The 26,111-nt window shown below is 35.3% G+C and overlaps 1 protein-coding gene across 2 annotated transcripts in view; it reads right to left on the bottom strand.

The window, feature by feature from the left end:
• Positions 1 to 210: 210 nt before the first annotated feature.
• Positions 211 to 26,111, bottom strand: part of LOC149563001 (phosphoribosylformylglycinamidine synthase) — a 99,036-nt gene continuing 73,135 nt past the window's right edge. Inside the window, exons 2-6 of one of the 2 annotated variants that reach the window (XM_089826440.1) lie at positions 21,263 to 21,318; positions 19,724 to 19,833; positions 19,390 to 19,546; positions 2,029 to 2,121; positions 211 to 700 (exon numbers count right to left, since the gene is read on the bottom strand). In XM_089826440.1, coding sequence (XP_089682566.1) covers positions 527 to 700; positions 2,029 to 2,121; positions 19,390 to 19,546; positions 19,724 to 19,833; positions 21,263 to 21,318 — 590 coding nt within the window. In that variant the 3' untranslated portion in view covers positions 211 to 526. The remainder of the gene's footprint in view (positions 701 to 2,028; positions 2,122 to 19,389; positions 19,547 to 19,723; positions 19,834 to 21,262; positions 21,319 to 26,111) is intronic. The other variant, XM_089826441.1, reaches the window with a different exon arrangement.

Genomic DNA, 26,111 nt, shown 5'->3' with positions numbered 1-26,111 from the left:
ATATAAATATAAATAAATACCTCACATATTTCATAATTTGCATAAGGAAAACTATTCTAGTCTGAAACTGTCATTACACAATGAAAATTTAAATTACAAATTGACATTTAATATTCATACACTCTTCATGAAAAGCATCATACACAGTCTTGGGTACTTTGTAATTTGCTTCTAAATATTTTAAGGCTTATTACGGAGATTCACTTGGTATATCCATACAAAGATTTGATTAGAATTTATAAGAAATGCATATTTTATTTCATATGCATGAACGTATATTGGTATATTTTCTTTACTGTCCTTGGGTGCTTCCTGGGTGCCCCAGTATCCAGGCCTAAATAGCAAAACCCAGTAACTAGTCAACCATCTGCCATACTTCAAAAATTCCATTTATGTTTACAGTTGCCAATGACTAAATTTTGTGCTTTTGCAATTAAGATGAGGTCAGCCTCTTACAGTCTTTCTCTATAAATACAATCTTGAGAAGAAGGAAACACAATCCTTCTCTGCCAATGACTCTATACAATCATGCTGAGAAGTTTTTGTAAGATCCTTCCCATGTTGAAACCAGACCAAGAGCTTCAACTGCAACCCTCTGATTGGAAGAGCTACAAACTTCAGTGAACATTTCCAGTAATTTCTTCCTTTCCTCCAGGTTTATATGATTCTTAAGGCCTTCAGCAACCATTTCTATCTCAGGCTGCATCAATAAAATGAATTGTCATAAGTATATACTAGAAATAATGTCATTTTTTGGCATTCCTATTTTCCCTGTATTAAATCAAATCTTCAATCTCACATTACCAAAAACACTTTCATAAACGTATGACTCTATTATAAACTGCACACTTTCTAAATTAGAACTCAAACTTCAAATCTAATTGTATTTGAAAAAGAAAATGGATGTGCCGAAGACATGATCTTAAGGCTTACTTAATGGAGGCCCAAGTTCAAATCATTGTAGCCATCTTGGAATCAAGTAAAATACTCATCAAACTCTGGGTGTGGTATGCCCCAACAGATGAGGGTGTGTAACAAGCATGCATTATTAGGACGGAGCACATATACTCACTTATACCAAGAGGAAACTAGCAATTAGAAATATTAGAAATTAAAATCAAAGGGAAAATGTCTAGAGCCTAGAGATGTTTATTTAATCATGCTGCCTTTCTATTTAGAGGTATATTTGTCCACTAAAAGAAAGATAATTCAGAAAAAAATCTGTTAGAGCCCACCAACACTTTACAAAAAGCTTTGACAGTGAAGAAGCTTGGTAAACACAATTAGAAAAACTTAAATTTGGGAATGTTATTTTGGAGTTCTTGTCCAGTGTTTCAAGTGACCTCCCTCACTCATCATCACTGAAACAAAATAGCTTCCTCCAAAAATCTTAACCCTGGAGTCGAGTACATTTCTTACATTAAACATCTGATTTTCTGTTTCCACTGCTTTTCAAATAGCAAGAGAAAGCGAATATGATACAAGACAGAAATCTTTGAGAGATGATGACAGTGGCAAATTTATATCTAAGCAACTTTAAGATTATTGTAAGCTGTGAAACAATGTTATAGATTATTATGAACTACAAAAAACTAGGAACACAAAGATACAACAAGACAACCATATGATAATGAAGGTGACTATGTCCATGATCGAGAAAAGTAATTTAGAACAAATTCTCGGGAGCAACAGTGAAGCTTTAGTAAACAGTACCCATGCAAAGTTTAAGATACAACCAATAAGCTTGACTATCAAAATTTAACTCAGCAATTGATGTAAAGTTTGACCCAAAATGTTAAAATTCAATTAAAATATACAAATATTAGATATTTTTAATATTAAAACCTGAAATTAGCAACTTCCATGTTCTCAGTAAATTTCTCATAGGATAAAAGTAGAAAGTGCAAAAAGAATCAGCGAGATATTAATTTATGCAGTATTGTTTCCACTTAAGTAGAGCAACATAATTTTCCACTGTCTCAAAAATAGGCTGTGAGAAAAAGAAAACGAGGTCCAAAGTATACATACAGAGTTTGTTTCTGGAGGAAATGTTGAAAGTATTTGGGAGATCTTTCGGAAGACTTCATAAGCCTCAAAATGACTCCCTTGCATTATCAAAGCCTGCACACAACCAAATCGCTGCCATGTAATAGAGGATGTTGATAGGATGGAAAATTAACCGCTTATGATTAATCATCTTCTACTTAGAAAAATGGTGCAGGTAATGTAACTATGAGTAAATTAATCTTATATTTGTGTTGAAAGTGCACATGCATCAAGACAAAATGGAGATCTGTATTTTATTTGGAACATATCTTTGTGGTAACAAGCAAGACAAACACAAATTGTTATTCAATTGATTCAATCACTATTCAACCTAACATTATGGGCTCAGCCCAATACTAAACATAATGTAAGCAAATTTCTATTTGAAGGGGAGCATATTTTCTGCTTGTGTAGTTGTTTATTGACAAGCAAAAATTGAACAAATCTAAAGAATATTACTTTGATCCGAGACTGTAGAGAATTCAAGAATCTCTCTTGTTTGCTGGGAAAAGGTCTGTGCTCATAAGAACAAAGGAGGTTTGGGCGTAAGGAAACTTAGATTTTTCAATAAGGCCCTCATCTCAAAGATTAGATGGCATTTTTTGGAAGACTAAATACCAGCTCAAGATTCTAAGAGTTAAATACCTAAACAAAGAGCATAAAAATGTGTTTATTCATGTTGTTAACCTTACTGGTCGGTCAGCTATCTGGAATAACACTCTTGAAACAAGAGAGACTCTTAAAAAGGGCATAAGAAAGCTTGTGGGTGATGAAAAGCATACTCTGTTTTGGAAATATGTCTGGCTAGGGGATTCTCCTCTTAAATCAATGGTTCTTAATGTTGGTCTTAAGGAGTTCATTAATAAGATCTTGGGGGTGAAAGGGAAGGACTATATTAATCGGGAAGAGGAATGTCCCAAGCGAAGGAACCTCAAAGAACTTTTCCAATTAAATAGGCAATTTAGGAATGGACTGTTTGCATCTTGGATCAGAGTTATTAAATAGCTTACAGATAATTTGGGGGATTGGTCCTCATTTTTTTGAAGGAAGAAAGGATAAGTGCATTTGGAGTGCCAACCCTACGGAGGACTTATTGGTTAGATCGGTTTGTTCTATTCTTGGAACACTTCTTGGAAGACAACCCAATATAAAATGGAAGAAGGTCTTGAACCTTAAACTTATTTCTTTTTTTTTTTTTTGGGGGGAGATTGCAACGCGTAATAGTATTCTCACTCTTGACAACTTGTGCAAAAGAAGATTTCAATTTGTTAACAAATGCTCACTATGTTATCAAACAAGTGAACACATTGACCATATCTTGTTTTATTGCCCCTTTTCTCAAGAAGTCTAGTCTTTAATCAGACCCTTACTCTAAGTGTATTGGGGTTTTTCTTCAACTTTGCTTGAATTTATAAATTCTTGGAAGTCGCTGTCCTTGGAATCATGTTATCATTAATTAGTTTTGGATGGAAAATCCCTCCAATGGTGGCACATAAACTATAGAAGGAATGAAACAATAGAATCTTTAGAGACCAAACTCTGCAACCATGAGGTCTCTATGATCATTAAACACCAATTAACAAATAATATTAATGCTGCCACTTTTTGGGTTTTCTAAGCATCTCCCTAAGTTACAGGAATTTAGGATAAAATAGCAATGGAGAATCCAGAAAGATCTGGCCAAAATACATTGGACAAAGAAGACTATCAAACATAGCACAAACTAGAAACCTTCTTTGTCAGGGGTGAAATCTATTTTTGATGGGTGGTCTAAAGGAAACCCTTGGGATTGCAAACTAGGGTTGGGAGAATATATTGCCTTAGTAGTCACACCTACACCTACTAGGATTGGTAGAATAGGGACGCAACAAAAGCAGGCCACTACCAGCCATCAAGAAAATTGCCCGGAACAAGGTTGGAGGGTACAATGGATGAGGCAGATAAGTTATTAGAAAAACTTCAAATGGGAGTAAAAGAATTACCCCCACGCTTGCCCTCTTTGATACGGATGGAAGATGTAAGGGAAGAGCAATAGGATCACCAAATAGGAGAAGACAAAGTGGAGGCAGAAAGTGAACACCAAGTAGGCAAGGAAGGAGGTATGATAGAAAAAGGGTACTTTCATTTGAATATAGAGTTGCGAGCTTCTTAGCAGAATTAAATGTCTAATGCAGGAGGATCCTAGGTTGCCTTGTAATCCTACTCATTTTGTTCCAATTATTACCGAGTTGTTAAGTGTTGGGTCGAATTGTTCAGCATTGGCCGAGTGCTTTGGTAGTTGAGTGTTCCTTCACTTGCCCAGTGAACCTAATGTTTGTTGATGCTCAGTTCCTTCTTTGACCAAGTTTGTCTGTGATTGGTTCTTAGTTTGAGCCGACTTATGTATTTCATTTGGATCATGAATTTAATGTTAGTACTTTGTTTTGGTATGTGTGTAGACTGTTTTAAGGTCGGCCTTTCTATTATGTAATGATTTAGCATCTTTTATAAGTCGTTTTGGCAAGTATAATAGTGGTGTTTAGGTTTAGGTTAAAGAGGTCATAGAGAGATCACTTAGAGAGTCTAGATGGGAGAGCGAGGTAGAAGAGTTGGAAGTCTAAATTAAGGACCTGTAAAGGCTCTTAGTGTGGGATTTCACAAATCTTGTTGGCAGTAACCCAAAAGGCCTCACAGCCGAGCATGTATGCTAATAATTTGATGAATTAATAAAGTATTGTTTTTTTCCTCTCTCCTTGGTGTTGTTCTCTCTATGTTATTTTCTTTTGTTGTCTTGACTTAGCAAGGTGATTGGATAGTTAGGTGTGCCTTTGGCCCTAGCTATTCAATCCCTCTTGTGTCAGGTGGTATTAGAGCTTAAGGTTCATCCCTGAGGAGATTGGATCATGTGGAATCCTGAGTCGGATTTGGTTATAGGGTGGATTTGACCTATAACTTGCAAAGGGTTATGATCTTGCAAGAACCTGTTTGTCAAGATGGTTCGAGATAGATGAAATATTGACACTATTATTATGGACACATTGAGAGAAATTGCAGCCAGAGTAGATGTTGTGGAGACAACCCAAAGAAGAGGAGTGCATCTTGATAATGTGAGTGATGATGAAGCAATGGCACCAAACCCTAATCCAGAGCCTGAGGAAGATCAAGATGAGGAAAGATTATTAAGTGTTGTCTAGGGCACATTCAAAGCCTATTGTAGAAGTTCTTCCTTATAATGGAAAATTGGACACCAATGTTGTTTTGGATTGGATCTCGGATGTGGAGTTGTTTGAGTTTGAAGGCACTCCTAATAATAGAAAGGTGAAAATTGCAGTCACTAGGTTGGAAGGTCATGCCTCATTGTGGTGGGAGCATTTGCAAACTGATAGACAAAGAAAAGGAAATGAGAAGATTAGGACATGGTTGAAAATGGTGAACAAGGTGAACAAAAAGTTCCTTCCGGTTGATTACCAAGTTAGCTTGTTGAGAAAGATGCAAAATTTGAGACAAAAGGACATGACTGTGAAGGAGTATACAAAGGAATTCTATAGATTGGACATTAGATTTGGATGTGGAAATGAGGTTGAGAAAGTTGCAAGGTATCTGAATGGATTCAGATCTAGAATTCAAGATGAAATAAATTTTGTCAAATTGGAAAGTGTGGAAGAAGCATATCAATATGCCTTGAAAGCTAAGGAGATCTTAACAAAGAAGCGTGAACAAAGACAGAGAGGTAGAGGTGGTAGATTTCAGAGAGGCAGAGGTGGATATTATGGAAAAAGTGGCAGATCTAACAATCCCGTGCAAGATAAGGCGAAATTTGAGTGGAAAAATGATGATAAAGGTAAGACCGGATGGAAAGGTGGTAATTCTTACCAAGGAGGTACTAGTTCTTATCGAGGAAGAGGTAATTCTTATTCCAAAGGAGGTTTCATGGCAATTGTTTCAGATGTGGCAAACAAAGGCATAGATCCTTTGAGTTTCAGTACGTTGGTGAAAATGAACAAGGAATAGAAATGTTGTGATTCAAGAAGATCTTGAGGGTTGACCTTGTGGACCTAAGGTTGGAGAAAATCTGATGCTAAGGACAACTTTGTGTGATAAGACAGTTGATGAGGAACCTATCCTGAGGAGAAGTCTTTTCAAGACCAAATGTAAGATGGCAAGAAAGTGTTGCAAAGTGATCGTTGACAGTGGAAGTTCAACAAATTTGGTATTAGAGGAGTTGATTACAAAGTTGCAATTGCAGAGGTTGAGACACCCTAAACACTATCATGTTTCATGGGTCAAGGATGAGCATAAATTGTTAATAAGTGAGCATTATGTTGTGAAATTCAAGATTGCAAACTATTTTGATGAAGTTTTGATAATAAGAATATAGTGATGACCGGGCAACAGATAAAGGTCGAGCAACAGAAGATGGTAGATGCCAAGTAACAAAAAAAATGACAGTGCAGGCCGAGCGCCAATAGAAATTGAAAGCTTGTTGAATGAGTATAAAGAAATTATTGTTGAAGATATACTTAATGGTTTAACACAAGTAAGAAGTATAAGTCATTGCATGGACCTGATTCCTGGAGCTAATTTGCTGAATAAAGCACCATATAGGTTGCCACCTACAGAGAATGAAGAACTTAACAAACAAGTGCAAGAGTTGTTGCACAAAGGTTTGATCAGAGAAAGCTTGAGTCCATGTGTTGTACTTGTTGTATTGGAACCTAAGAAGAATGGAAAATGGAGAATGTGTATTGATTCCAGAGCTATTAACAAGATCACAGTAAATTATAGGTTTCCTATGCCAAGAATGGATGACATAATGGATTGTTTGAGTGGAGCAAAATATTTTACCAAGATTGATTCGAAAAGTGGTATATCATCATATCAGAATCAGAGAAGGTGATGAATGGAAGACCGCTTTCAAGACGAAAAATGGTTTGTATGAATGGTAGGTTATGCCTTTTGGTTTGACTAATGCACCTAGTACTTTCATGAGGTTGATGAATGAAGTTCTCAAGCGATTCTTGGGTAAATTTGTGATTGTTTACTTGGGATGATATTTTGATATTCAATAAGAGTAAGGAAGAAGATCTTGAGCATGTTAGACAAGTATTGCAAAGATCGAAAGAGGATAAATTGCTGATTAATTTGAAGAAGTGTTCCTTTATGCAAAAAGAGATTGTGTATTTGGGATTTGTGATTTCAGCTGATGGTTTGAGAATGGTCCTTCGAAGATTAGCATGGCCTACACCTGAGAATGTGGGTGAGGTAACATCTAAAGAATTTCAATTGTGTTTGTAATGCTATGACTGAGACTATGAGGGGAGATAAAAGGGATTTTAAGTGGACACATGAGGCTGATAAGAGTTTTGAGACTTTGAAACAAAAGATTGTTGAATTACCTGTATTGGCTTTGCCTGATTTCAATAAGGTATTTCAAGTCGAATGTGATGCAAGCGATAGCGCAATAGGAGTTGTGTTAAGTCAAGAAGGTATACCTGTTGCTTTCTTTAGTGAGAAGTTGAATGATGCTAAAAAGAAGTATGTTGTGTATGATCAAGAGTTTTATGCTATTGTTCAAGCCTTGAAGGAATGGAGACATTATTTGATCTCTAAGTAGTATGTGTTGTATACTAATCATAAAGCTTTACAATATTTGGAAAGTCAACATAAGTTGAATCAAAGACATATGAAGTGGGTTGAGTACTTGCAAAATTTCACATTTGTGATAAAGCATGAAAGTGGAGTTCCTAACCGAGTTGTTGATGCATTGAGCAGAAGACGTTTTTTGTTGACCGAGATGAAGGTTGAAGTTCTTGGTTTTGATGAAATGAAGGCGTCGTATGATACTGACCTTGAGTTTTCTGAAGCGTGGAGAGTGCAGAGCACCAACTCTATCAAGTCAACTGAGTATTTCATTCCAGAAGGTATATTGTTCAAAGGAATTCAGTTATGTATACCAAGAAGTTCTATGAGAGTTAATTTGATTAAGGAAAAGCATTGTGGTGGATTGGCTAGATATTTTGGAATTGATAAGACATTGAGTTTGCTTGCGGATAAGTATTATTGGCCACAGATGTATAAAATGTTTAGAAGTTTGTAAGGAGTTATGGAATTTGTCAAGTTGCAAAAGGAGTAAGTCAAAATACTAGATTCTATACACCTATTTATATTCCTAAGAAACCTTGGAGTGACATCAATATGGATTTTGTTCTTGGATTACCTAAGATAGCAAGAGGGTATGATTCCATATTTGTTGTTGTGGATAGATTTTCTAAGATGGCACATTTCATACCATGTAAGAAGACATCAAATGCAGTGCATGTTGCTAAGATTTTCTTCAAAGAGATTTTTAGATTGCATGGATTACCAAAAAGTATTATTTCTAATACAAACAAGTAGTTTGTTGGTTATTTTGGCGACTTTGTGGAAGAAGATGGATACTAAGTTGAAGTTTAGTTGTGAATAGAACCTTGGGTAATTTGTTGAGATGTTTAGTTGGAGATAAGCCAAATAATTGAGATGTGGTATTGGCACAAGCTGAGTCTGCATATAATAATTCTGTGAATAGGAGTACTCAAAACACACCTTTTGAGATTGTTATTGGAATGCAGCTTAGAGGTATATCAAATTTGAGAGATGTTGTTGGTGAAGAGAAGAGAAGTGTTGAAGGGGAAGAATTTGTTGATTTTATGAAGTCTTTGCATGAGGAAGTAAAGTTGAAGTTGGAACAAAGTACTCAGAAATATAAGGAGAATGTTGATAAGTCTAGGAGACATCATGGTTTTGAAGTTGGTAATGAGGTGACGATTCATTTGAAGAAAGGTAGATTTCTTGTTGGAACATACAATAAGCTTAAAATGAAGAAGTTTGGTCCTTAAAGAATTTTGAGGAAGTTTGACAATGGTAATGCTTATGAAATTGAGTTATCTGATGACATGGATATATCTCCTATATTCAATGTTGATGATTCGCATAATGAGTCAGATGATGAAGTTGTTGTACCAAATGATTATCCTAAGAAGCAGATTGAAGAGGTTGAACAAATATTAGATTAGAGAGTTGGTAAAAGCACACGAGGAAAAGACTACTATGACTATTAGGTGAAGTGGAAGAACAGACCAGTTGAAGATGCTACATGGATTTCCCAATCTAAGTTGGATTCAGCTCAGGTTGTGACAGCTCAATTATTCAAGAGAATCATTTCTTTCAACCTCGATTGTTTGATGTAAGAGCATCTTGGGATTACCCCGATTCTCTGATGCAGAAGCATCCTCGGTTACCTTGTAATCCTGCTCATTTTGTTCAAGTTATTGTCGAGTTGTTCAGTATTGGCCGAGTGCTCTAGTAGCCAAGCGTTCCTTCATGTGTCGAGTGAACCTAATGTTTATTGATGCTTGGTTCCTTCTTTGACTGAGTTTGTCTGTGATTGGTTCTAGTTTGAGCCAACTTATGCATTTAATTTCGATCATGAATTTGATGTTAGGACATTGTCTTCGGATGCGTGCAGACCGTTTTAAAGTTGGTCCTTCTATCATGTAATGATCTAGAATCTTTTGTAAGTTGTTTTGGCAATTATAAATAGGGGTGTTTAGGTATAGGTTAAAGAGGTCACGAAGAGATCGCTTAGAGAGTCTAGATGGGAGAACGAAGTAGAAGAGTTGGAAGTCCAAATTCAGGACTTGTAAAAGTTCTGAGTCTGGGATTTCGTAAATCTTGTTGGTCGTAATCCAAAAGGCCTCACAGCTAAGCATGTATGCTGATAATTTGATGAATTAATAAAGTATTTTTTTTCCTCTCTCCTTGGTGCAGTTCTCTATGTTATGTGCTTCTGTTGTGTTTACTCAACAAGATGATTCGATAGTTAGGAGTGCCCTCTTTAGAGAAGGAATGGAGAGTGGGGAAAAAAATGAGAAATGGAAAACATCCCACATAGTGAAGACACTTATAGGGCAGCCACCCCTTATACATATATTAGCATAGATGGAGGGTACATTCAGAACCTGAGTCATAGAGCTCCAACAAGCAAAAAGGGAAGTAACAAAGATCATAAAAGAATTGACCCTCGTGGAGGCAAATACACAAAAGTCAAAAATAGAGTGGGAGTTGGAAAAAGCAGCTCACGTGGAGAAAACTAGACACGGCAGAGAAAGATCAGAAGGATGCTCTAAAGTTACTACAGACAGCACAGGCTAAGCAACTAATCGTGGAAAGGGACTTCAAACTTCTAATACAATGTAGATCGGTAATAAACCATTAGTATATCTATTGTTACAAGTTGTTAATAAGGGATTCGGGTAGTCAACGAAGGGATGTGTCTATTGGTTTACTTAACCAACCGAAATAGAATATAAGGACTGATGTAAGTAATCTAAACGAAGATTTTCTATGGACGATTTTTGGAATCAATAAAATATAGCATTTCCTTCGCATTGCATGGTATTTTGGTGATATATCTATTGTGTTGTAGACAATGTTGTATAATGGTATGGTAGATAGAAGTACAAGCAATCGTTAAAGTATACATTCTTGGTATAACTCATCTACAACCATAAAGGTCACTGTATAGAATGCACTACTACAAACTTGGGCATAAAATCCAAAAACATAACTACGGCCATGACTGTCTACAAGGGAATCAAACTTGTTGAAGCTCTAAATTATAACAAGTTGGAAGTGGAAGAGGGCTCAAAACTAATAATAGACATTTTGATGTTAAGTTTTTGGCCTAGAAAAATAATGATAAGAGCAATACATAAGAGAATAATCAATACACAAAAGATCCAGAATTTATCCTTGGAAAACCCCGCAACTAGAGAGAAAAACTGAGCCACACCAGCATAATATATCTTTTCTTGTAAAAAGAAATGTTCAAGTACAAGGCTTCCACTTAAATATCTTACAATACACCAAGCAATCACATAAATAGATTGCATTTAGACTCTTCAACTTACACACGAAGGTCTATTCAAATCCAAAATACAAGACCATGTTTCCAAGAATTCAACACTTCATATTTTCAAACACATGCCTCTTCGCATGACGTATGACACACGTCTCAATATAATATTATCTTCAATATTATGTCAAATGTCTCTTTCAACTGAAGATGACCATAACGGTCATAACTAACATATTTCTATTTCATAAAATCAGAGATAAAGATCTCTATCACGGCTACAATCTTCGACATTTACATAGAGTCGTGAATGACAAGGCCCCATAACACCAAACAATTATTTCACGTTGGTCCAATGAATTGATATGTCCAAATGTGCCCAATGTAGTAGCTCTTCGGCAATAAAACTCAATTGGCTCTTTACTTTCACTGGGAATGAAAGGAAACAAGGCTTCAACATTAATATAAAGCACAAACAAATATCCCTGAATGTAAATAATACTGCACTCAAATATTACTAAGAACATAGTGTCTTGACAAACAATGTTGAGTAACAACAAAGTGTCATTGTCTTCAAATAAGTCAACACTATGTTTCAACGGTGTTACCCTAAGTTTTTGGGATGGATACAGCAAGGAACCGGGGGATAAGTTTCCAGGACAACTATTTTTGACAAATTTTTTTGCCAATTTTGGCTATATAACAATGAGGAAAATTTTAAGATATAGAAAATTTTAAAATACTCATATAAAAACATGGATAAAGCACGTACTTACATAATAAAATCTTAACAAATAAGAATAAGTAGAATTCATATGCCAAAATTTGTGTTACTTTGAGAATCAAAGTCAAATTCCTCTAGAAATCTAGGTCAAAGTCCCCTAGGTGTCCCTTGTCCCTGTGACGTTTTGGAGAGCGGATGACTAGAAAAAATATGAAGGATGCATCACCCAGTAACACTATGTTTCAGCCATAGAACTTTGTCTTTTTTTCTGCCACTATTATGGACATCACACATATTGATCACCACAACATATTCCCATATAAGTCTAACACAAAAGTGACAAATATTAATACCAACATACCTTATCTGTATATCAAGTTGCAACAACTCTATGAAGTCATTTGGTGAACATTGAGGGATCCTTAACAAGATAGTAAACCTCAAAGATATATCGGCAATCAATGATTAGGCATATTCTGTTAGCATGGAGACTCCAACTAAATCAAATACTAAGCAATCTTCTAAAGATTTTTTGGCTTTAATAGTTAAAGAATAATCCCAATAGAGAATCACTGTGATACTCCCATGACCACCTAGGGCAGATCTCTCACTGTCGACAGTGACAATCTTAGACACAATGCAAGAAGATAAGTTTGAAAGAATCCTCAATTTAAACTGATGAAATACTAATCATAGCATGAGTAGTCTCCATCTGCAAAGCCATTAAATAATACCACATTTAGCTCATTCCTAGTAGTTGCTAACTAGATACTTTAATTAAGGTCAATTTATAATTATAATTAAAAGATCAAAATATATTTGTTATTATTATGGACCATAATATTAAATAATTAAATTCCCCTTTTAAACATTTTAGCTTATGTGAATTAAACAATATTTAATTTCTCAAAACCCATCAAGATTGTGACATTAAAAGTCATGTTGCACAAGATTGCTTGTACAGACAAAATCTGGCACCGGAGTCCCAGATTAGTCTCCAAACCCAATATGAACTCTGATTGAAACATTACACTGCAAGATACCTGAAACTGTTATCCACCTACCCCTAGAAAACTGTCAAATCGTTTTTCGTATTAAATAATTCAATTCATCATCTTGTCTCTTGTCCTTGTTTAATGTCCATATGCTACTCCAATGACTATATCACTCATTTCTTCAAAAAATCTAGAATCATCACAGAAAGACATTTTGGTGAAAAGACATACCTCAAGGACGACTTCAAAATGTGCAAGCAATGCTTCTAACCTCATCACATCATTGTCTTCTAAGAAGCATCCATCCACGCCTTCAATACTATCTTTTGCCCGTCAAGAATGATCTCCAACTCCCTTGTTCAAGAATATTGACTATATTTACCATAGTAACAGGGGGGCACGTTCCCCCCCTTTTCGCCCCACAAACTGGGGACTTGGAGACTCCCTTCTCCCATCCCCAGCAGCACCACCAAATTCTACCACCTCTGATGAGGATGGGGGGAAGTCTCGGTTTTAACTATTTGTTGATTTGACAAATTATGTTCAATGTTCGATGTTCCAATTCAATGCAATGTTCAAGTATTTACTCATTTACATCTTTATATCTTATATTGGAATACATCTTTTCATAACTAGCATTTTAAGTACCATATGTATAGTATATATAACCCCCCAAATCCCCCAACGCCATCCCCTTGCCATCCTCAAATTAAGGCCCCCCCTGTCCCCCCATCCTGAAAACTTGTCCCCCCGTTCTCCTGTCCCCTCGTCCCCCTATGATATTTACTAATTGATTGCAACCACGAAAAATCCCAAGGGCCAATATAATATTAATCTCACCAATCCTGATTCAATTAAACCCAGCACTGAGCATATATTCATCTAACTAGATGCTCAACTATGGAATCTTCTTATTGCAACTTGTTATGAATCCCTCGGTTGTCATGATCCTAAATCTTTATAAAAGTCCTTAGCTTGTACTCGCTTTTTTGCTACAAGATCCTCATTAATAACATTACAAGTTGTTGCACTGTCCAGCAAACAAGTTAACCTCGTTGCCATTACTTCTCACTCAAAAAGGGTGATGTGTAGATCATCTGGATGGGCAGGCAATGGTACCATGTGCCTCCTTACGCTTTCTTCCCAAGCTAGAATTTGTTACCCTATACTCTATGTCAAATGTGACCTCAGAGATGAAGACAATTTGGAATTGTTAGGCCTTGTCTATCATGTTGAGATGGTAGAATGGTATAAATAAATGCAGGGAACTATGTTAAATATGCACCTACAAATACATTGTCAGCTAGATTCATGAGGATCAAGACCTATTAATAAGTGTATTAATGCATGGTTGACCAAATTAGTATAACTGGTATATGATATCCCATTCTCCAGCAAAATCAGTTGGTGGATAATTAGCCTATTTCCTGAGTTTTCTGGTAGTCTAATTGGTAAGGCAGAACTCCAAAGATCTTGGAGACCACAAGTTTAAGAGGTTTTTTGTTCATGGCATTGCGCTCAATTAGTAGTGTGAATCCACTGAACACTTTCAAAATTGATTTCTACCCTTTGTGGAGCTTCCCAAAATTCTTCAACAAGAATACTATTTGTCACTATTATATTGGTAATGGTTGAAATTCTATTTTTATGACATTTTGGTGCATTCAGCAACTTGGGTAAGTTAATTCAATTATTCACTTATGTAATGTTGAAATATTTAAATAACAGTTTGGTGTATTAATTTGTTTTAAAAGTGTCTGAAAGTTGGATAACTAGCCTTGGGGACTTGTTTGACACATTGAAACATTATTTATTTCAATGTTCAAATATTAAAATGACAGTTTAGTGTCTTAATTTGTAAAAAGTTACAAGTCTGTTTGAAAGTTGGATGACTAGCCTTGGAGGCTTGTTTTACACATTAAGATATTATTCATTTTCCAAAAGGAGTTCATTTTAAAGGAAAAATACTGTTATTTTTTAAATTGCGTATTTCCCTCCACAAATGATATTAACAGAGGATAAGAGCTGATTTGACAGGTTAAACTTCAAAATGTTACTCAACTTTGCAGTGCAGAGAACACAGGCTCTTCCAAAATGTTTTAAGGATGAAAACCATTTTGACATTCTCTAGTTTCAGGGACGAAAATTCCCTAGCTAGTAGGTGTGATTTCATCCAAGACATCGTTGTGCTACAAATTGAAGCTTTGGATTTTGTGTCGCAAAATGATGATTATTGTTGTGTTTTAAATAGTAAGTTTTAGGATTGATTTGCATATTACTTCAAAATATTTGAAGTGTTTTTTGAAGGTTTCATGCTGTTGGTGACACTCACCTGTAGTAGGTCACACATCCCTTGCAAGCTGCTTGTGTAGATACATTTTCTAAGTTTGTTCTTCCCAGCTGCTGTTTAGTTGCCACTCCCGTCATCTCTCCGTACAGATTGCAAAGGGGTTGCAAATATAAGAAGCAGGTCGCACTACATAGTACAGGCCATACCATGGCATTAGAAGTGGACAGGAGGCTGCTCGGAAAACATATGTTTCTAGGCCAAATTCCTTGTTAATAGCTGGTGCTAGTCCTTCCTTATTTTTCCCAATAGCTTTGGAACTGCAATTTTGCATTTTGATGGACTTAAGTTGTATTTAATGGTGTTCCAACTGCTATAGGAATGCCATTTACACAATTATACGTTATTAAAGTTACTTACCAATCTGATGCAATCTTCTTCTAGTGCGCTATGGTGAATAAGGATATGTTTTGAGATGTACCAATTTATGTTCATGATTGGCTGTTGAGTGAGAGTTGGTGGAGATTATTAGATGATTTCCTTACTGTTCAAACCTGTTGCAGCATGTTACAGTTTAATCCAGAACTGCAAATCTGGCTAATTTCGTCATCAAAGGCATAATTTATAATGGGTCATTCAGTAATCAATATATTTGCATTTGGTTTATTTTGGGGTTGTTCAACTATCAAATCTATTATGAGCAGTTCATGATACTTCGGAAGGTTTCACCAACAAAGGGTTATCTTTATTACAGAAGTAACTAGGCTTGTTTAGTGTGCTCTGCACTGTTCGCTTTGGGCTGCGAACCTGACTGCTTAGACTATGCAGCTAAGCATTTCCGACATTCAACCTTCATGTGTCCAAACTTGTGGCAGTAGTTGCATTGAATGTTCTTCTTTCGAGAACCATTTGATGCTGAAGTAGAAGACTTCTGCTGAGATGGCTGCTGAAACTTGCCTTTATCCTTCTTAAAGGATTTCGCAGCGAAGGCTTGCTCTGTGGAGGTGGAGCTGAAGCTGCTACTGAATTGTTGTTTCCACCAATCTTGTTGAAGCAACATGGTGCAAAGATCAGTGAATTTCAAATCAACACCAAAAGATGTGATGTTGAGAGTCTCAATAAAATGCTCATAGGATTTTGGTAAACTCTGAAGAGTGATAACAACAATATCCTCTTCCTCCATCTTGAGACCGATGGCAAGTAACTAATCACGGATTTCCTGAATCCGATTCAGGTGTGCCTAGAGCAAGGTGCGCTCATCCATGACAATAGAAAACAAAGTGTTTTTCAAAAAGAGGCTTTGCTTTTGCCAGAAGTCTTATGAAGACCTTTGAGATGTGTCCAGATCTCGGCAACTGTCTTGCCAAATGGAATCTGAGAAAGTTGATCATTAGCCACAGATAATTTGAGAAGCATCACTGCCTCTCGATTATTCAAATTCCATGTATCTTGATTAAGACTCAAAGAAGTCGGACACTTTGTAACACCCAGAACAAGTTGATCGATGTTCTGATATTCAAAAATTGCAATGATCCGCTGCTTCTAGGTGCCATAGTTTCGACCATTGAATTTGGAGCTATGCTCGAGCAAAATGTTTGTCAGAGATGCCATGGCACGTTTTTCAATGAAAAACAGTGAAAATCTGTAACAGCAAGTTCCTTGAGGCAAAAAACGGAAGACCTAGAAAAATCAGAAAGTGACCCAGAAAAGAGCTCAAAAAACCCAAAAGAAATATGTTGTCAGTTTCTGGATCTGCTCGGTCGAAAATCGAGGCACCCAGAAAAAAAGGACGACAACACCAAGAATCTGAAATCAAAAAAAAAAAATTTGAACCCAAAAATTAGGGTTTCGAGCAAAAAAACAGATCGGCGCCCATGGAGGTCAAAAACAACAGAAAAAATGGCGATTTGAGAAAGAACTTTCAGATTTTTGTTTCAGAGCTTGACTGGAGGCTAAGACGAAACTGAAGAGTGCTTAATATATGGGGATTTAACTCCACAAATGGCTGTAAATGCAGGTCTGAGGTTGTGAAAGCCATCAGCAGAAAAATGACACAAAAAAACAACCCTCTTGTTGGTTATTGCCGTGGTTTTTGAACACTAGGAGCTGAGAAATCGCCCCTTACAGAGGTGTGATTTAATCATGATTTTCTCCATGCGATCTCCTCTGCAAATCACGATTTTCAATCCTCAAACCCTAGCTCGAGATTGTATTAGTCTGATTCGAATTTCTCCAGGCAGAAAACCCTAGGCGGGTTTTAGAGAAATTGACTGAAACAATTTTGAAAAAATTTAGACAAATAATTTCAACGAAGAAATTATAATTTTTTTGAAAACATTGAAGTATTCGCTTTGATACCATATTACAGAAGTAATTGGTAGAATACTTGCTTGTTATTAACAGAGACCAGACGGTCAATTTATACAAAAGAATGAAACGATATTTCCTTAGGAAACAATCGTAAAAAATAGAAACATTCTATTCTAGAGAAAGCAAAAAACGAAAGCAAACTAAAGCTAATTAGATATTTACAATAGATAACCATTAACTAATAATAGACGACTTATCTATTATTGTAATAATCTTTTCTATGCTGTCATATTGTAAAACTAGATGGTTTAGTGCCAGTTCATACTGCATTTCACGAGCCATTAGTTTGATGTTGATATAACCCGTATTGGCATTGAACAAGCTACTGTATCAACCCTTTTGATCTCAGGTGAACTTAAACATTCTGCCAGTGGCCTGCTATGGTTCACACAGTCTGCAAAAGAGATGTTGATTAGGCCTGCTATACGACTTCAGTGCTTTGGTCAACTTACCACCAATACTACGTAATCACATCCTTTTACATAGCTGTGTGGCTGGAAGCACCATATGCTCTCACCTTGCACAGACTAGGATCCAGGTGATTAGAAAGTGTTGAAGACTTTAATTCTGCTAGAAATTTGATACAGCATCAAAATAGAAAAATGAGAAGCAAAAGGAGCAAGATCTAATTAGCAATTAAAGCCACTTAATTTGGGAGTGAGTTTTTTTGAAAAACTATTAATTAAGTCATTGTTCATATTGAAGCAAGATGCCAAATAACAAAATTCCAAAGAGAAAATCCGACTCCATCACTAGCAACTTCACTTACACAACAGAATTCCAAAGAGCAAATCAAAATTAATCAGTAGCAATTTCATTTTGCACAGCAGAATGCAAATGTCAAAGATTGACAGTTATTTTAGTAGTTGTCTTTGCTTACATGGCATTTACAACCTTTCAAAATGCTAAATTAAATTTGATATTAAAGAGATACATCAGTTTAAGCAGAAGATTGCAGACCCTTAATGCAGTAGCAGAACAAGGTGAATTTTCTACCATATTAGCATTTCTTTAACTGATGCTCCTGAAATCAAAGGTCTGCTAATCAGCTACTCTAACTGATGCTTTAATAAAGCAGCTGTGGATATCTATATCAAAATCAAAGATGGCAGTGATCAATAATTGCAGTATCTAGATTCAATATTTTTCTCAAACATCAGTGAGCTTACAATCATCTATAGTAGAACTAAGTATTCATAAAACATCGACTCCTGCAGGGAGCACATGATATAAAAAATATCTATCATTGAATTTCATCAAGTTTTCCCTGTCAGGATGTCCATCTCTTCCTTAAGTCACTAGGTTATGATAACCACTGACAAAGTTGCCAAATTCACAAGTTGTGACCATTTTAGCTCACGGTAACTGGAGTTATGAGACTAAATCCATAAAATAAATGGACTGGTCTTCACGAATTGAATCTTGGGACAGCTACAAATTATCTTGTGTAGGAAAAACGTAAGGCAGGAGCCAGAGGAATAATAATTAAAAATCGATACTTTCTGCCCACAGAAAAGCCATTAAATCACTGAATAGTCAATTTACATGCTTTTAAAAGCTAAAGGAAAATATTGTGACAGCTACCTGCAAGATGCTTATAAAATCAAATGCAATGAGTGTCAATTGTTCCCCATCTTGGTGTCAAGCTCGTGTTCCAAATTCTACAATAAAACTTATGGCAAAAAGCTGATTAGAACTGTGGTTTGTTAAAGTTTTGCAGGTTGACAGATATTTTTTCTTCATTTTTTCGTAATTTCAACACCAAAATGAAAATTGCACTGAATGACTTGCAGTTTTCCCCACTAAAAAAGATCACAGGGCAATTTTATTCCCATTAAATCACAATTTTTTCCCATCTCCTACTTCTATACAGCATATGACATAAAATACTAGAGTACTAGAGTATGAGCTTCAAAACTCAATTCTTAAAAAGTCCAGAGAGTTCATTACTACATTGAAAATGCAATAAATTGATGAAATACAGGGACGTCAATTCTTTCAGCACAAAGAAAACTCCTTAACCTTATAGAAATCACTCTTATTCATTCTCTGGACTATTAATCTAAGAATAGGAATAATGGGCCAAACCGCTTACCCAAGCCTGTAAAAAAGAGGAGCGTGTCCGTGATGCTACTGCACCATTAACCATAATTGCAGCACGATCTGCTTTAATTCCTATATTTTCTGCAAGGCCCGATAGAAATTGAGCTGCCTCCTCACCACCAAATTGAGGCAATGATGAACCATGTGAACTACACCATTATACATATTCCCACATAAAAATAATAATGTTACCACTAATATAATTAAAAATCAAAAGTTCTATGTGTTAATACAAGGTAGGAAAGAATTAATTTCAAAATCATTTTTAAGATTCAAAGCGAAATGTTTTGAAGTTCGTCACATGACTCGAAACAGACATATTTTACCTGCTACATGTAGTAAGAACAAAGTTAATAGCATCCCGATACAAGGAATCTCGCACATTACCAGTTTGAAAAGATACTGTAGCGCCTGAAGTTTTGCATATTTGACGAAGCTGCTTGGAATTTTATGGAATTAGAAGTCGATAATCATAACTGAATAATATACAGAAAATTTCATAAGATATTTGTAAGGCAAATTTTATGTAGACAGATATTCAAGAATAAACAAACCCAAATTCTACAAAATTAATATTATACAGAAAATTTCATTAGTAAAAAGAATTCAAGAAATTTGATGAGTTAGCCAATTCATCTGATTTAAACACAAAAATTACAGAGCATTGACTGTTTGGCATTGGATGGGATGTCCCTCTATTGCATATGGAAATGATTTTTTCAGTAAATGTAAAATCAAAGAGTGTTTTGGGTCTCTGCCTATATAAAGGCATAACTAGAAACTTTGGACTTGACAATATAGACGCTAAATTGTTTTAAATGCATCACAAGTGTGCAAGAATCTAACATATTGACAATCATAGAGAATTCCTGGAAATCTTGTTTCCAATATCTAATATTAAATTTGCACATATATGTGTGTATTCTGAGTGGTTGCATGAGTCAAGTTTAGGGTAAAAAGTTCTGAAGAGAAACTTTTGATCTACTAAACATTTTAAGATAGGTTGCGTGAGCACATGTACCCACACCCCTGGGATGCATACCCACATACCCAAGTACCAAATAATCAGTGGAGAGCATCATAACTAAGGACCTTGATTAAGATTGCTGATTTTTGTTCAAGTTTTTTGTTTCCATATCAACTTGTTGTTTATCGAACTTAATTCAATACATAATCAGTTTGAAACTTTGATACAATACTGATTAATGATACACTTTATCACTATTCAAGTCAGAAGTTAACATCTGCAATATGTCATTGTTATATGATTTATGATCTTCTTGATCATGTTTAATGTCTGCCTTCTCTGTCATGCATCTAAACATTTATCATTTATTAAACTATTACAAACATATTGCAAATCTGAAACTGAAAACAATACATTACATTTGCAAACTTTATCACTTTCTTGTTTTGAAAAACCATTGTCATGACATAATTTCAGAATTTCTATAAATATTAAATTATATTAAAAAAATGTTTGACATATCCAAGTACCCCTGTCCCCTGTTTTGAAAAATAGCAGTACCCATACCCCAAGTACCCAAGTACCCATGTCCCCATGCAACCTTGATTTTAAGCAAGAAAGAATCTGATAACATAGCATCAAAAGAAACTAATATGTTAGTGGTTGTTCTAGGCTTTCTATATTGGGCTCTGCAATTCTGCATTCGAGCTAGACTCAAGCTATGTTACACGCTCCTTGAGAACAGGTTTTAATAGATGATAATATTGTACTCACGCTCCTTGGGAGCTTAAGTTTGCTTGTTTTGCTATATAGACTGCTTGCATGAACCATATTTTTATATACTTTCCATTATCGCAAAAGAAAAATGCAAAAAGCTAAAAGAGGCAGATGAACTGACTTGTAAAATCTCTTCTTCTGTAAAATCTCTTCCACTCATCCTGCTGTCCTCAATCACTGAACCAAGCACAGCCAATATAGAATAATAATATTATTATAAAGTCCAAAAAATTTCAAAATGATTATTGAATAAAAAGAGTAGGACAAATATGAGCCAAAATCAATAAAGAGTCTACCACATTTGCTTATTGGTTTTTTCTCCTAACAAAATATAGTCATTGCAAACTGCGGCATTTAACAAAAATGATAGAGCAACTTTGAACATGTCTTTCTTGGTCCACTCTACATGATTTTTACAAAATGCACCTCCTAAAAATAGAGAGAAACTAGTACCATAGACCATAGTTCGCAGACTCGGACTTGGAGAGTACTCGGCAAGCCCAAAATTTTCAACTCAGCAACTTGAGGTTACTAATAATTGAAATCTCTTAGAGAAACATATGTTTTTGGTAAAATTCAGTTACAGAATATATCAAATAAAATTAACATCTCAAAAGAGAAAATGCATGGCTCTATACCAAAAAAACATGTGAAAAACACATTTTATCCGACATTTTACCTGCATCACCATTTTTAGCCACACTTTTTTTCTATTAAAACATGAGAGTTAAGCTTTCAAAAACTTGCCCACCCAGAAAAATAGAGTACTCGACAACTAGGAGTGTACTTATAGATTTGCAAACTGTGCTAAATAACTCATACAGATACAAGAATTCAAAGTTCATCTTTATTATTCAGACAAAACATAATATTAGAAATTCATGAAGCTCATTATTACTTTCTAATTTTAGTGTAGACAGCACTCTCTTATTAATATCATTATACATATTTGTAATGTCCCCACTATTAGGGTTCGATTGGCACAACAATAACAAAAAATTGGTAAGATCATAATGAATTTAACTAAATATTTTGCCCTTTGTTGCAGGTGGACACATACTTATCATGGTATTTAACAAGTTATGTAATTGAACATTCATAATGAATGTTCTCCACCAAGAGTGCTTGGATCATATTACAACATTCACACAGAATGCCCTCCACAAAGTGTACTTGGATCATACCATGACATTCACAACAAATGCCCTCCACCAAATTATACTTGGATTGTATCACGACATTCACAATGAATGCACTCCGCCATGTTATACTTGGATTGTATCCTGTCATTCACAACGACTGCCCTCCACCAAGTTATACTTGGATGATATGCTTAATGATTATATTTACCTATTTTATCTTTTATTCCATTGTGATCTAAATCCATAAGAAACCATACTTCTATCTTGATACTATCAATTAATCCTTACATTTAATAATATTCAATTATCAAATCTCATTATTAAATATTATACTTATAGATTGTCATATACTTATGTTTTCATATTTTAAATGCCTATCATATATATTAATATATTAATAATGCAAGAGAATAAATAAATATATATATATATATATATATATATATATATATTTCATAATAATATCAAAGGAACATAATATATTACCAACTTGCTTTTATGGGGATGTACCCACCCCTTAACAGACCTCCCCCACTATATAACCTTAGCACATGAAAAAGTTGAATTTGTACAGTAATGTGTCCTCAACGCAATGTCCAGCTTTCAAAATAAGTGTTAGTGCATACCCTCTTGAAACTACCGACAAGGTTTAATTGTTGTTTGCCACACTACTAACGTGTTTTGAGTCAACGACAAGTATAACCTCCACTTGTCTACATATTGTATGATGATCATACCAATCTGTCAGTCAGCTCCAACGGACTATGATTCACCACCTTTGATGGAGTATGCATGTTGGCACCTAATCCTGACCTGCTGATTATACTCTCGTTTACATTCCATGTGGTTACAGAATTAATTGGTTTACGGTTCAATGCCCTTTTGTTGGTATTATCACCGTTTATTTAAATGAAACTCTAGTCTTCAAGGAGAGCACCCCTTATGGGTGAGACCCATTGATTGCCTCTTTATCCCATCTTTTCCTGGGATGTTTATATGAACTATGATATAATAATAATTGAATTAATTTCTAACTAGAATTAGATAGAATTGGGTAATTGTTTTACTAATTATTTCATAATTATTTAATTCATATCAATCGATAATAATTATTAGTTTAGTTCAATGTTAATATTATTTGTTCATTTATTAATTGATATCTAATATAGATATATGTTCTATCAAAAAAAAACCATTTTTAATAGGAATATTTTAAAAAAGATTATTAGGGGGGATATTACAATATTCCTCATTCACTTTCACAGAAAGCAATCCAAAAGGGATCAGTAATGATTAAGTTTCAACTAGAAAATAACAAGAATGGATAACAAAAAAATGGTGCTAAGAGTGGTGGCTAGCAATCTTTTTGGCCTTATAACTTTGTATCATGTTAAAACAAGTTGTAATTTGACTAGCATTAATATAAGAAAATTGGGGTAAACATCTCAAAATTCAGGCTGAAAATATACATGTTCCCCTAAGCAATATCCCACATACTGTGTTTAATTAAAAACAGAAAATCTTCTTCCATACATAATAGATATATAGTACACACAATTTGAACATGTACATCAACTATAAAATGAAGTTGAATCAATTCATAATTATGTCAAGTGAATTAATAAGGAGCAGAATTGTTTTATTCATAAATACACTGTCAAATCATAGTCACCTGATTACTTTGGACCATGATCAAATTGTGGTTTATGCAAAGCTTACAAAAAACATAGTTACACTGCACTAGCGGACGGGGGGACAAGTTTTCTAGCGGGCGGACAGTGAGGCCTCATTTTGGGGCATGGGGGTTCAGTGGAGGGTCGGTGGAGCGGAATGGAGGGAGATGGGTATATACTATATAGTTATACCATACATGTGGGACTTAAAATGCTAATTATGAAAAGATGTATAATGATATAAGACAAAGATGTAACATTACAAATACAAATTTTTCTAATATTTGAATATTTAACAATGCATTGTAATTGAATATTGACCATGAAAGGGGAACATTGAACATTGAACTATAAATATTAGAATTTTAAATACTTGAACGAACAAATAAAAAGTCATAGATATCAAATTTTCATGAGTATCTCGTCAATCATCATAAAGATGATTACATTGAGCAACATAATAGACATAAGTTAAATGATTTTTTAAAGCAACCTTCTGCATTTTTGCCTAGACAAGGGACGCCCGACCATCCCCTAGGGTCAAGGGAAACGTTATCATCCCCTTGTTCCCCTGTCAGGATGTCACCTAGTTTCCTCTGGGACAGAAGCTATTTGGTGGCACCACTGGAGACGTCAAACGACATCCCTCATCCCCAGTGCGTCCCCATCTCGAAGAAGAATTTTTGGGGGGAAATGCCTCCATGTTACTATATACAACAAAAATAATCCAGAATTAAACTTCAAAGAATTGGCTCAAGCTTAAACAATAGGGTTCAGCTTAAACAATAGGGTTCAATGGAATCTTTCCTTACAAATTTCCAAAAACTTTCAGTGGTGATGACTGATACATCAAATAAAAGATTGGTAGTTTTTTTTGTGGATGGCTAATCAGAACCTTTAAATGGTTGGGTTAAAGCTTTCAACGGATCCACCTTACAAGAACCCAATTAAAAGAGCTACAAACATGGAAAATTCAATCTTGAGAAGTAAATTATGTGTTTAATTAATCAAGTATTCTTCCATTTACGTTTGTAATATGGTATCAGAGCCAGTATTTAAATTTTTTCAAAAAAAAATTATAATTTCTTTTGAAATTATCTGTTTAATTTATTTCAGTCGATTTTCTCTAAAAACCCACCTAGGGTTTTTTGCTTGGAGAAATTCGAAATCTAGAGCTAGGGATTTGTGCTCTCAAAATCATGATTTTTCGTCTGCACCTCATGTCTGAAAATCGTGGTTGTTTTTATCTAAAAACGCAGGTTTTGTGCTCGCGATTGGTCGAAGTTTACTTGCTCATGACTGGTCCGATTTTTACCCTGCAACCCGTGTGTTACTTTATTTGCAGCTCACGTCTAGATCTGAGCAAATCGCGTCTGCAAATCTGGTTTTGTTGCAGCCGTCTAGCCACCATTTGCGTGTCTGTTTTGGAGGATTCTTGGGTCAAAATTCGCCATTATTCAGAGGCCAAACTCAACTCTCCAGCCTCACCTCTACTTACAAATAAGGATCTGTGCAAAAATTGACCATTATTCTCCTTGAAATCGTCATTTTTCTGCATGCAAAACCTTCATTGGCCGCTGACTGAGTTTTGACTTTGAAACCCTAATTTTTGGGGTCGAAATTTTTTTTGATCGCATATTCTTTGTGGGTTTTTCGAGATCTTAAATAGATCTTCATCAAATTTTTGTGGGTGCCTCAATTTTGGTGCCTCGATTTTTGAGCTAGCGGATCCGAATTCCGACGTCTTATTTCTGGGTTTTTCGAGCTCTCATCCATGTACTCCAATTTTTTTGGGTCTTTCATTTTCTCACCTCTAAGTTTGTGCCATTGAGATATTCACATATTATGACCATCTGTAATAACCATAGTAACGAGAATCGCCCAAAAGTCGCCTGAATCGATGATTCCGCAACCAGATTCATGCTGTGCAATTTTTTTTGCATCGTGTATCGGTATCGCCAATTTCTTGGCCATGAATCGCCTGAATCGCCGATTTAGGCGATTCATGTAAAAATCGCCAAAATCGCCTGTAAAAATCGGGTATGAATCGCCCACAGCATGTAAAAAGGGAAGTTGAAATTTTAAAAAAAATCACTTATTTTCTTCACTTTGTTTTTGACCTATTCTCTTTGTTATAACCCTAAAGGGCCTTCTA

The sequence above is a fragment of the Cupressus sempervirens genome, chromosome 4, assembly GCF_028749045.1.
Source record: "Cupressus sempervirens isolate cs-2001-9-10 chromosome 4, ASM2874904v1, whole genome shotgun sequence".
NCBI lineage: Eukaryota > Viridiplantae > Streptophyta > Pinopsida > Cupressales > Cupressaceae > Cupressus > Cupressus sempervirens.
Note: the sequence above shows the minus strand (reverse complement) of the source record. Positions and strands in the feature narration are given on the sequence as shown.